Source organism: Fukomys damarensis, unplaced genomic scaffold, assembly GCF_012274545.1.
Source record: "Fukomys damarensis isolate Sample0158 unplaced genomic scaffold, DMR_v1.0_HiC HiC_scaffold_26, whole genome shotgun sequence".
NCBI classification, from domain to species: domain Eukaryota; kingdom Metazoa; phylum Chordata; class Mammalia; order Rodentia; family Bathyergidae; genus Fukomys; species Fukomys damarensis.
The window spans coordinates 26026183-26038523 of NW_022900938.1; the positions used below are offsets into that span (position 1 = coordinate 26026183).

The 12341-nt window shown below is 37.9% G+C and overlaps 1 protein-coding gene across 5 annotated transcripts in view; it reads left to right on the top strand.

Annotated features, from left to right (window-relative positions):
* The window catches only part of Abcb11 (ATP binding cassette subfamily B member 11), a 143053-nt gene extending 134361 nt beyond the window's left edge, over positions 1 to 8692 (top strand). For all 5 annotated transcript variants that reach the window (XM_010606932.3, XM_010606934.1, XM_010606933.1 and 2 more), the window contains 3 exons: positions 4206 to 4412; positions 6376 to 6522; positions 7489 to 8692. In XM_010606932.3, the coding sequence (XP_010605234.1) occupies positions 4206 to 4412; positions 6376 to 6522; positions 7489 to 7689 (555 nt within the window). In that variant the 3' untranslated portion in view covers positions 7690 to 8692. The remainder of the gene's footprint in view (positions 1 to 4205; positions 4413 to 6375; positions 6523 to 7488) is intronic.
* Positions 8693 to 12341: the final 3649 nt, after the last annotated feature.

Consider the following 12341-nt stretch of genomic DNA (forward strand, 5'->3'; position numbering starts at 1 on the left):
TCCCCTACACCTTTAGCCCTTTTCTTCCTATTTCACATTATCAGTTATACAATTTGGATCTTATTTACACTTTTAGTTTTTCATACTAGAGAAACTATTCAGTATTTACACATTTGTGTCCTATTTATTTCACTTAAGAGTATGGCCTCAATATGCATCCATTTTCCTATGAATGACCCTACTTTCTCATTCTTTATGACTGAGTAGTACTCCACTTTATAGAAAAACTACATCTTCTTTATCCAGTCTCCAACTGTTGGGCAATTGGGCTGTTTCCAAGTTTTAGCTATTACAATCTCTGCTGCTATAAACATGGGTGAGCGTTTATCGCTGTGGTATGATTCTTTCAATTCTTTTGGAAAGATACCCAGCAGAGGGATAGCTGGGTCAAATGGAACCTCTATTCCTAGTTCTTTGAGGTATCTCCATATTGATTTCCATAGTGGTTGCATCAGTCTGCACTCCTGCCAACAATGAAGAAGAGTTCCTTTCTCCCCACAACTCAGATAACATTTGTTATTGGTTGATTTCTTGATAGCAGCCATTCTTTGTGGGGTAAGGTGGAATCTCAGTGTTGTTTTCATCTGCATGTCTTGAATGACCATCAATATTGAACATTTTTTCATATATTTATTTGCTGCTTTTACTTCTTTTTGTCTGAGAAATGTCTGTTCATTTCAGATGCCCATTTTTGAATCAGGTCTTTATATTTGGGGGGGCTATTTTTTTTTTTTAGTTCTTTATATATTCTGAGGAGCAGTTGGTAAAAAAAAATTCCTGCATTGTAGGTTGTCTCTTAGCTCTGTTGGTGGTTTCCCTTGCAGTGCAGAAGCTTTTTAATAAGACGAGATCCCAGTTGTTGACTCTTTGTGCAAGTTCCCATGCTACTGAGGATTTGTTCATAAAATCTAGAAATGTATATACTTTTGAGGATTTTGCTTTCTGTAAAAAATTTCTCAAAAGGGGTCTCCAAGATTGTGCCTTGTCAGGCACCCTCTAAAGTGCTCGCCTTGGACACTTAGTCCATTTCCAGCATTTGCTGGTTGACCTGATTCTACCTCCCAATTTCTATCATATTCTCCCCAGTTCCAGATGGCCTGCTGACCAGTTAGGCAAAGAAAATTGGGCACACTGCAAAGCTGGAGGTGAGTGTGTTTGACAGGAGCACTCACTTACTCGTAAATGGAGCAGAAAGTGCAGATTAATCAGGAAACTAATGGCCAGGAATGGAAAAGGTGGGGGTGACAAGAGACACAATGAGAAATTAGAGACAAAGGAGACTGGTCATGAAAAATCAGAGAAAATCTCGGCTCAAGAAGTTTAAGCCTAAGTAATAGAAGGAGCTCAGACTGATAAATCTTTGGCGAGGATATCTGAAAATTTGGTGAATTGTTTTGTTGCTTATTTCTTTCACAATATTTCTTTCTCTTTTTTCTCCTTTTTTTCAAGTGATATATTAAAGGATGGCAAAATCAAATAATAAAACTATGTGTTCTATACATCTTTGCTGAAGGACAACTATTTTAACCACTTAATGTTTTAAAATATCTCACGGATTGCTTCCATGTCTCTAATATGTTCTTGCTACTATTTTCATGATTTAATAAGTTTAGTCTCTTTGTTGACTTTTGTTCTGTTTTTTTTGTGGCAGGGTCTTGCTACTGGTTAAAACTGGCCTTGAACTTACTCTGTAGCCCAAGCTGACCTCAAACTCATAGCAATCCTCCTGCTTCAGCCTCTTGAGTTCTGGGATTACAGATGTGTGCCACCATGCCTGGCTCTGTCAGTTTAATTTTAAAACATGAAAAGTTAGTTTACCTTTACCACTCCTCTCTTTTTACCCACTTCTCACAATACAGTTACAGCATTTTTAAGTTTCTTTATTTATAAATTTAACTAATATCCTTTTATTATTTTTCTACCCAGTACATAATCTCTTGAATTCTTGCATTCTAAAATGAGAGTGTTAGCAATACTGTTTTTTAAACTTCTTGCCTTCCTCCTTTACTTCTCAAGTTTTAACTATTCTTTTAAATTATCAAGAGTACAAAATATACATTGCTATAACAATATCATTCCCACTTTCACTTTAGGTTGATTCTATAATTTCAAAATTAATAGCCTTTATTTTAATTATGTAAATATTGGTCATCTCACAATCAACTAATGATGTTATAGCATTATATTTTCTTTCTTAATAGTTTTTCAAAAGGCCTTTTTTCTTGCATTCTCTGACTTCTAAATTTTTTATGTTTTTCCAATGTTTCTGTTTTTCCATCTATTCTGAGGGCCCTGCTTCTTCCCCTCATTTTTATTAAGCCTGAACTAATTTCAACCTCTGTCTATTAAACATTTGCTACCCTATGAATTCTCGACAATGTTTTCTTGGAACAAACCCATTATTTCTCATTCTTATGTCTTCCCCTTTCTTGGTTTTCACCCTAGTTTTGTTGAAGCACATCCACAAGTAGTTTTCTAAGAAATGACTCAGAGCTATGAGTTTGAAGCTGCTTTATTTTGCTTCATACTTAACAACAACAGCTTAATCCTACTATTTTAAAGGGCCCGTTCTAATTTTGCTAGAGTGTATAATTGTCATTGCAATGAAGATAAATTTGAAAAAGGCAACCAAAGCTTCTCTTGCATAAAGCAAGTAAGCAAGCAAACAGATATTGGCAGAATCCAGCAAGTTATGCAAATAAGGAGCAAGAGTTTATTGCTGTAATTTCTAGTCACTTTGATATTAATTTTACTATAAAGATTTTAATTTGTTTGAAAGACTTTGGTGATGGATGAACTCACAGAGCATATTGCACTGGAGATCTAATCTCTGTAAGGAAAGGGCTCCAGTTTTCAAAGTGCCAGCTCTATCATGCTCACCACCCAGGCAGATTGTGAACTCTGCGAGATGCAGGGACCTGAACCCACCATGTGGGAGCTCTTCAACTGCAGCATGAATACTAAGTGTGTTTGTCTGAATGTGCACAGCAACTGTTGTGATCACAGGTCAGGAGCAAGGTCCATGAAGAAATCATTGTTTGCTTGAATTTCATAAGCACAATATTTTTGTTCTATCATTGCGAAACATGCCTACAAACATTTTAAAGTAGAAGAATATCACTTTATCAATTTTTAAAATTCTCTTTGCTCTTAGGGAAGTTATCAAATGCAGGTATTCAATATTTTCAACACTTAATTAGCTAACTATGAGGTGTCCAGTACTCTCTGCAGGAGATTCTTAAGAAGCCTGAAGTATGTGCTCTGCTTTCAAGGAGCTCACAATATAGCCCTCGTACAGCATTAGCAAAAGGCTCACTTTCCAAGTGTTAATTTGTGCTTTGCAGATATAAGTACAGTACTGTGAAAAGCAAGTAGAGCAAGATGAGTGAGGGATAAATTATTGATGAATGCCTCATTTTTTCCTAATACTGTTTGCTTTTTCCATTGCTTAGAAGTCATCTAAAATGTAATCTATTCATACTATTTAATTTAATATTTTTCTGAAATCATAGGGCTAGATACTTTATGGTTGTAACATTCCAGGGCTTTTTAGTGAACCAGCTGAAATAGTAGATATTTGAGTAGCTACCCTTACCTGCCTTTTAGAATGTGAGTTTCTAGGAAACAGACATGATGTTTTCTCTATGTAACAAATACTTATAGTTTGCTTTGCATGGTGTCTTTATGGCAGATGATTCCACATATGATTGTTCATTGAGTGAACAAAGTTTTCTTTTTCTTCCTTGGATTTATTATCTCTGTTATTCAGAAAGTGCTGTTTGTAAAATCAGGAACAGGTTGACCCTTATATTGCCCAATAACTTTGTATAGAAAAATCCCTTTCATAACTCAGAGCTTTGCAATAGAACAATTCTGGATCCTTACAGAGATTATTGTGCTCCAAAGTATAAATAGAATGTTTCAAACTAAATACTATATTGAGTGTCTTTCTAGACACTGCACCGCTTGTTAAACAAAAATTTGGGGAAAAAATAAACAAAACTATAGTCTGATCAGTGTTACAACCACTCCTGAAAGGCACCAGTTCTAGAGGTCAAAAGTAAAATTTCATTCCCCAGGGCCCTCAAAATGTTATTTCTTAGGGGAAACAAATATCCTGCATACCACTCAGCGCCAGAATATGAACCTCCCTCACTGCTGGAGTTCTAAAGCTTTGTGCCCTTTGTCATCCTTCCTATTGCCAGATGATAGACGGACGTGACAGCAAAAAAGTGAATGTCCAGTTTCTCCGTTCAAATATTGGGATTGTTTCCCAGGAGCCAGTGTTGTTTGCCTGTAGCATAAAGGACAACATCAAGTATGGGGACAACACCAAAGACATTCCCATGGAAAGAGTCATAGCTGCTGCAAAGCAGGCTCAGCTGCATGACTTTGTCATGTCACTCCCAGAGGTGAGTACCAGTCTTGTCATTCCTGTAGGAGACGGAATGGGGAGAGCCGTAGAATGTCCACATGGATCACATTGTGGTTTCAAGGAGGGGTTTAAAAGCAATACAATTTATTTCTCCATGTTCTGGTATTGTCTTAGTCTTTTAATAAGTGTCCTTCATTGACATACTTTGCAGTTTGGGAAAGTATTACCCAACACAATGGATGCTCTTGAGCAATACTACAGCTCCTAGCTTGGAACTGTGGGAAAGGCCTGAGACTTGGAACAGACAATGGATGGATTTGAATCCAAGCTTTGCCACTCACTAGCTATGGGTGTGTAACAATTACTTATCAGTTCTGAGATTGCTTATTCCATCTGTAAAAAGCAGGGCCAGGGATTTAGCTCAGTGGTTCCGCTGCCTGCCTCCCAAGTGCAAGGACCCGAGTTGATCCCTGGTACAAAAAAAAAAAAAAAAAAAAAAAAAAAAATCTGTAAAAAGCAGAAATAAAAACATTAGAATGAAAAAACACACTTAATAACCTCACAAAGAAAGCTGTTGCTGCTATAATTGACATCATTACATCACTCGGCAGTGTGTCCCATCCGTGGTGGGGTAAGCTACACTTGCTTTCACATCTCTACTTTTCCAGAACCAAGTCTGAACTTAGCACAATATCTACGTTTTTCCATTTGCCAAGTGTCTCTGTTGGTGGTTAACTGCAGGGAAAATTAAGCCTTAAGAACTAAGTCTTTAATCTTCTCCACTTCATTTTGAAAAATCATCACTTGGGGATTCTTTTTCTTTGTAAATGACTATGTTTGAAATTTTTGTGTATTTGTGCAGGGCTTTTTTTCACACGTCTCCCAAACTGTTACACTTCTGATTTGCCTCTAATTTGGGGAGCCTCACTGGCAGGCACAGAAAAATACTCTTTGCTGCCCTCAGAGTTGAAAAACAAATCTTGTACATGCCCCAGGAGACCTACTTATTGCACAGGCCTTTACTGAACGCTACTCATATTGTGTGAGAACTGGTTTAAAGTTGGTTTATTGCCTTTTTCTTAGACTTGTCCCTAATACCTTTCATTGAGCACCCCACAAAGATGAAGGAGGTTGTCACGGGGCTTAGCTGGCTTAGCTGAGTATCTGTCAGGAGGCCAGGGAAGTAAACAAACCTGATGTAGAAGGCAGAATAGAGTAGTGGTCAGGGGCAGACTCAGAAGCTAGATACACCTGGATTTGGATTTCACTTTTGCTGCTCATTTGTCTGTGGACACATTTCTTGCTTCTCTGTGTCTAAGTTTTATAATTTGTGAAATGAGACTATAGTTTCTGTGAATATTAAAGGATGTCCTGGCATAATCCTTGATGCTTAATAAATATTCCATGACTTTTAACTATTAATGTAGCCATGCCAAATGTCTACCTAGACCTTTTTCTTTCTAATTTCATCAAAAGTAACAAATATCTGAAGTAGATAGTCATACTGAATTTTTCAGATGAGTTTTCAGCCCAAAGAAAATTAAACAAGTTATTTATAATCATAGAGCTTGTAAGTAGCAGAGGGTAATTTCAAACCAAAGTTTATGTTCCGAAATATCATTGGTCCAATAGAGGAGGGAACTAGAAGTCTCTAAAAAGGCACTTCCATTCCTGAGATTATTCCCTTTGGAAAGATCTTCCAGATAAGAGTCTGGAGATTAGGTAGTCTCCGATTAAGGAGGATTTTGCCTGCACATAGGGAGAAAGAGACTAAAAATATAATTCTAAAAGAAATGCAAACATGTTTGATAAACTTACCTTGTTTTTCAACACAATGTTCCTATTTTTCTTATATTCCCAAGTGGATTTAATGTCCTTTATAGGACTCACTGAAGTCAAAACACAAGAAATAAATTCACACAGGAGTCCTTAACGAAGCCTCCACGTGGCACAGAAGCAATGACTATTTCTAGTTCTGAAGCTTTCCTAACTTTTTCCAGAAATATGAAACTAATGTTGGGGCCCAAGGGTCTCAACTCTCTCGAGGGGAGAAACAACGCATTGCTATTGCTCGTGCCATTGTACGAGACCCTAAAATCTTGCTGCTCGATGAAGCCACTTCTGCCCTAGACACAGAAAGTGAGAAGGTGGGTACTGATTTTCTAATGCATTGGATCACTATGAATGAATCTTTTGCTATAAGCTTTGTCCTTAGAAAATGGTACTATTTCCAAATTTCTGATTCATTAACAGTAGAAATTGTCAAACGTTTGTGGGCAAAAGACAATAATCTGAAGAAATTTGTTTAACATAGGATTACTTCAAATAAAATTTTTAGCTAATCAACTTTAAGATTCTTTAGGTTATGTGACATTTTCCCAAAGGTAAATGATTAACTTTCTTAAATAAAGTAAAATACTTTAGCTCACCTGGAAGGTATAATATGTTTTATTAGAGCACATAGGCCACATGTAACACAAAGAAGAAGGTGGCATCTGATGCAGTTGAGAAAAATACAATTACAAAATCCAAAATTTACGATTATCCCTTTAGAAGTCAGGATTCCAAGTAGGGGAAGTGGGAAGGGGAGGGGAAAGGAAAGAAGGGAAAAGAAAAAATATGAGAAAAGGAAAAAATGGAAACAAAGTCTTTGTAAATAGGGGAGGGGGGGGTGAAGGGAGGGCAAGGGAAAGGGGGAAAATGAGAACCAAGATACATCACGTAAAGGTACAAGGTCCCAATGATGAGTGTGCCTGTATTGTATACCTAAAATGTACCAACAAACTCAATGAAAAAGAAGCCAGGATTCCATTTTGGGAGAGCTAAATGTCCTCACTGAAGCAAAATATCAGGAAGGACGATTAATTACCCCCCTACATTGTTTCCTTGATTTCATTGCAATAAACTAGACCAACTACTGTAAAATTAAATGGTAGCTTCTTACTTTGGTTTATTCTCACTTCACTGAAGTTTCTCAGCCTGTGAGCTGCAGTTTAAGTCATTGATGCATTGAGTCGGCATGTAATTGTCATTCAGGTGATAGTGAAAGAGTCTCACTATGGTGGGCTGGGGACAATCACGTGCTCAGTCAACTTTCTGTCCTCTTTTTGCAGACAGTGCAGGTTGCTTTGGACAAAGCCAGAGAAGGTCGGACCTGCATTGTCATTGCGCATCGCCTGTCCACCATCCAGAACTCTGACATCATTGTTGTTATGTCACAAGGGACGGTGATTGAAAAGGGAAGTCACGAAGAACTGATGGCCCAGAAGGGGGCCTACTACAAGCTGGTCACTACTGGAGCCCCCATCAGTTGACCTAACTCAAGAACTTCATGCACCAATCACGCACAGAGTGCAGGTGTGCTGCAGGTTGCTGCATCCTTCAGGAGCAGTGTTGATATCCTACCTTTATAGACGTGGTTACACACTGGGATCCAAGCTAATTTCTAATGACCTTGAATAATAATTCAGTTTGAGATGTCCAAATAGAAAATGAAAGAAATCAGGGTCCATGGGAGTAAGAATCTAAAATGGGAGAAGTCTGTGACCCTCTCATTTTGGACCACAGATCCCTAGAAAGGCTCAGGATGTAAAGTCTTCAGTCTTTCTGGAAGGTGGTGGGAGAGGGACAGATGAGGCTGAAGACAGAATGTTCTGGAAACCTGTGAAGAAGCAGAGCCAACCACAGGCTGGCTGTTCTTGCCCAGCACCAGCAGAACCATAGTTGCTTCCTCTCCCGGGAATCTCACAAGTAGGCTGCGTGTAAGGACACGAGCTGCAGTTGAAGGGGTGTTTGACACAGAGGAGATGGGATTGAGAGTAAGGAAATATACGAACCATCCTCCTTGGGCAGGAGATTGAAAAAATGAGGCTTGAACTGTTGATGTTTGCCATGTTGAGGAAGTAGAGGGTAGAGGAATTCAGTCTAGTTATGAAAAATGGTAGTGCAGTGGCTTGCAGAATATAGACGCCTACTAGAAGGAATTAAGCTAAACATGCTCATCCTCTATCTTGACAAAAGAAAGGGCTAAAATCTTCTTGTTAAGTGAATTTTCAAGGAGGAAAACATGGACTCTGTCCCAGGAGGTTGCCAGGTTCCTACAATGAAATTTATATGGCGTGAAAAGGCAATGAATGAGTTAGTTATCTTTTCAAATAAGGCACTTGCAAATTATTTGTGAGAGGAGAAAGATTGACCAGAAGGAATGTAAAAATGATTTGGGAAAACAATTGCTTTTTGAGACTCAGTGACTAGGAGGGAGATTACAAGTTCAAAAATGAATCAATCAATAAATAAAATCACATGTTTATTTTGTAACACCAGGGGGTGTCTGTGTCTCCATTTTCTTATCCTTTATCTTCTGCCTACAGTTGACAAGGATTTGGTCCCTGCAGTTTTGCATCATTAGTATTTCTCTGATGGCTGAGAGATTGGCTTAATCTATTTTGGCATTTGTTGACATCACAATCTTTTTACTTTCCTGATGATTTTATGATGTGTTTGTGCTGGAATCAAATTTTTTCTGTGACCTTAGTAATTAAAATGTATATATAATTTAAAAATTTACCGAAGAAGAAAAAAATAGGAGGATCAGAGTTAAGTGGAGGAAATTTCTCTGAAGGTAAAATGAAATGATAGATATGAAAAGTAGAAAATAGAAAAGAAAAATTTAGAGGAGCAATTCTGGAGTGCAAAACTTAGGTAATAGCAGCTAGCTATTAGCTAATAACAGCTTGCCAATTAATATAAGTAATAGCAGTTCCACAGCGTTTGGAAAAAGCTGAGAAAGAAATTTTTAAAGAAACTGTTCCAACAACATTTCCTGTAGTTGAAAGATGTGGCACGTTACTATGAAATTTTAGAAAACTGGAAAAAAGGAGAAGGTACTAAAATTTTCCAGGAGAACACGTTAGAGATACTATGTAAAGAATCATGAAGGCATAGAAACTCTTGACAATCATACTGAAAGAAGATATAAAAATTTGTCTTCTGATTTCTTAGGAGAAAATTGCCAACAAACTATTCTTAATTAACAGTGAGTGGAGTCTATAGAAATTCTGAGTCACACAAGATCTCAAAACTTATCCTTTCCATGCACCCGTCCTTGGGAAACCACAGAATAGGGGTTTCCCTAAAATCAGGAAAACAAAGAGATGGCTGTAGGACGGGTGATATACATAACTCAAGAATGAGGCTACAGGGATCTCCAGGGTGACAGGAAGGACAATCTGAAAGCAGGTGTGTTGTAAACACAGCAAGCAGCCAGAGCAAATGAAAGCAGGACAGTGGGATCCGGAAGGGCTGTCTCCTGGGACAACGTGAGGTTATTCAACTAGCTGGTGGGTTGGAATGTGGAGAGGAGACAGAGAATTGGGGGGGGGTCAGTAATGGGTAATGGAACACACACAGACGCACACGCACTTGCGCGCATGGACACACGGCTGAGTGGGGAATATTTGATATGACAAAGCGTAACTATTAAAACTGCCACATCATCTAAACTCTCTGAGGCTCCCTTACTAAAACAAATTTTGTTCTTTTGTCAAGATTGGGGTTTTTTATTTATTTTTTTCTTTTTTTGGTGTCGGAGATCGAACTCGGGACCTTGTCCTGTGAGGCAGGCAGAGGAACCACTGAGCTAAATCCCTTGCCCTTATTACTTTTTATGGAAAATCAGAGCAACACATTTTCCAACTTCTTTTGGAAAGAGACCCTTAGTCATCCCAAAATTTTATGGAAGCTGATGCTCATAACCTAGAAATGCTATTTGAGAGGGGGGAAAAAGGTAGAAAATTTGGCTTCTAGATTCTTTTGTCTAAGACTTTTTCATACAGTTCCTCTGGTCTATTACATTATGCCCACGGAATTTCTCTTCATGAAAAGACACTTCGAATCCAGTGTTGCACTCATGCATACAATTTTTGTCAATTATGTACTAATTTACAAATGTACATCCTGGAATATTTTGATGTTTTGAACCAATACAATAAAAGAGATAGGATCCTTCTTAGGTATAGTTTGCCATATACATATACTCAAGAATTAAATACATATTTCCCATCCTAAGCAGTTACCAGAATGTTGCCGCCAAATTGATTCAGGATCCTGCCTCCTATTTTCATCTGAGAATTTGATTTATTAACTATCGCTTATGCATGTACCATCTCTCTGTAATCAGGTGACATAAGGATGTTAGTAGAGGTTTTCAGAATGGCAAATTTCATTACTGCTCCCAAGCTCATTATGAGATAAATTTACATTTGTGTGTGGCCACTGTAAAACAAGTATTCTGTCCATTTGTACTCTCTCCAGCTCTCCTGGTCTAGTGAATAATCTCACCTTCACATGCAGTGGCAGTTGAAAGTAACTTCACCAAACTTCTAAACTTAATTCTAATTTCCTTCACACTGTGTTCAATTAAATGCCCAGTTCATTTAAACAGATAGACTGTAAATAAAGCAAAGCACATGATTATCATCTAATTAGCACTGGCCAGCTTCATAATGTGCTCATTAGTGAGTTGTGTGGTGTCCTAAGGTTCATAATGAGGAATCAGGGTGCACGTGATTGGCACGGACCTGCATGGATGCAGCTGCTCAACCCAATAAATCAGAGCTGGGACAAAGTGTGCCATAGAAAAAAGAAAGAAGAGTACATAACCAGCTGGTGGATTGGCAATTTCCACCTTTCCATAACTCAGGTACTTCTACTCTCAGACGAAAAGATAAATTCAGGAAAAACAGAATAGCTGGAAATAGAAAGGAAAACGCTTACCCCCAGGTGACACAGAACAAGTACCTCTAATTATCGTGAAAGAGTACAGGAAAGAAAAAAATCATCTGTGCTCTCTTACAGGTTGTGGGTATGAATTTCTAATATGTGAGGCATAGACTCAAAGTAGAGATGCTCAATATCTTAAAATTTCTTGAAAGTTGAAAATTCAAATAATCATTTCAATGAATGATAAATTATATAAATGATTATATAACTTAGAAAGTGCTTCGCCTTCATAATTTTAGTATGCTATTGTGAAAGCAGACCACAGGGAAGGGATACAAGTGTAAGTTGCATTCTTTGCCATATATATGAAGTCACTAGGATAGATGTTGATTGGCTTGCTATACTCCTAGTTCCATACCCTTTCTTTTACTTCCCTCAGTTGTAGAGGCTGAAGAGTAAGGTATTTACCCTCCCAGATTCCTCTGTAGCTAAAGACGCAATTTGGCCTATGAAACATGAGTACAATCCTGAGTAGAAAAATAGCCTATTTCTCTCCCCATCCTTTTCTTTCCTGGATACACAGCAGCTATGCTGTAACCCTTTGGACACGATCTATACACAATGAATTGCAGAATAGGAAGATGGACTGAGCCTGCTTTCTGGACATCCTTCAGCCAGTGCTCCAGCCCTGGAGATGGGTAAGCCTCCAGCCACCTGGTTACAGGAGAAGACACTTCTCACCTGTGTAAACCACTGAAGGAGATGTTGTAGTTGTTGCTAATTAAGGATTAACATACTCTTCACAGATACAGTTAAATTTTTATTAGTAAAAATACCGAAACAAAGTATACAGAAAATAATGTAATGTTGAAGTATCTATGTGTACTTAGATGACCTTCAAATATGACTTCTATATCCCAAAATATTCCAAAAAATGTATTTAAAGAAAGAATCCATCTTTTTTTCAAATATCTCTGCTATGGAGAGGAAGTTCGAAGTCCTTGTTGCTAACTCTAGTGGTTTTCCAGGATCATTCTACATCCTGTGCTCTAAATAAAGGAAGCTACTAATATGCATTTGGTGTGTTATGACTATGATGATCATGCTTTTGCATCTTTCCATGACAAATTGGGGTTAGACGAGGAACAATCTGGATTCCATTGGCAGAATATAATCAGAGTTGAAAAGAGAGTGGTTCCAGAAGAGAATTAATTTTGAAAAGTTAACTTCCAGCCAGGTGCAGCCT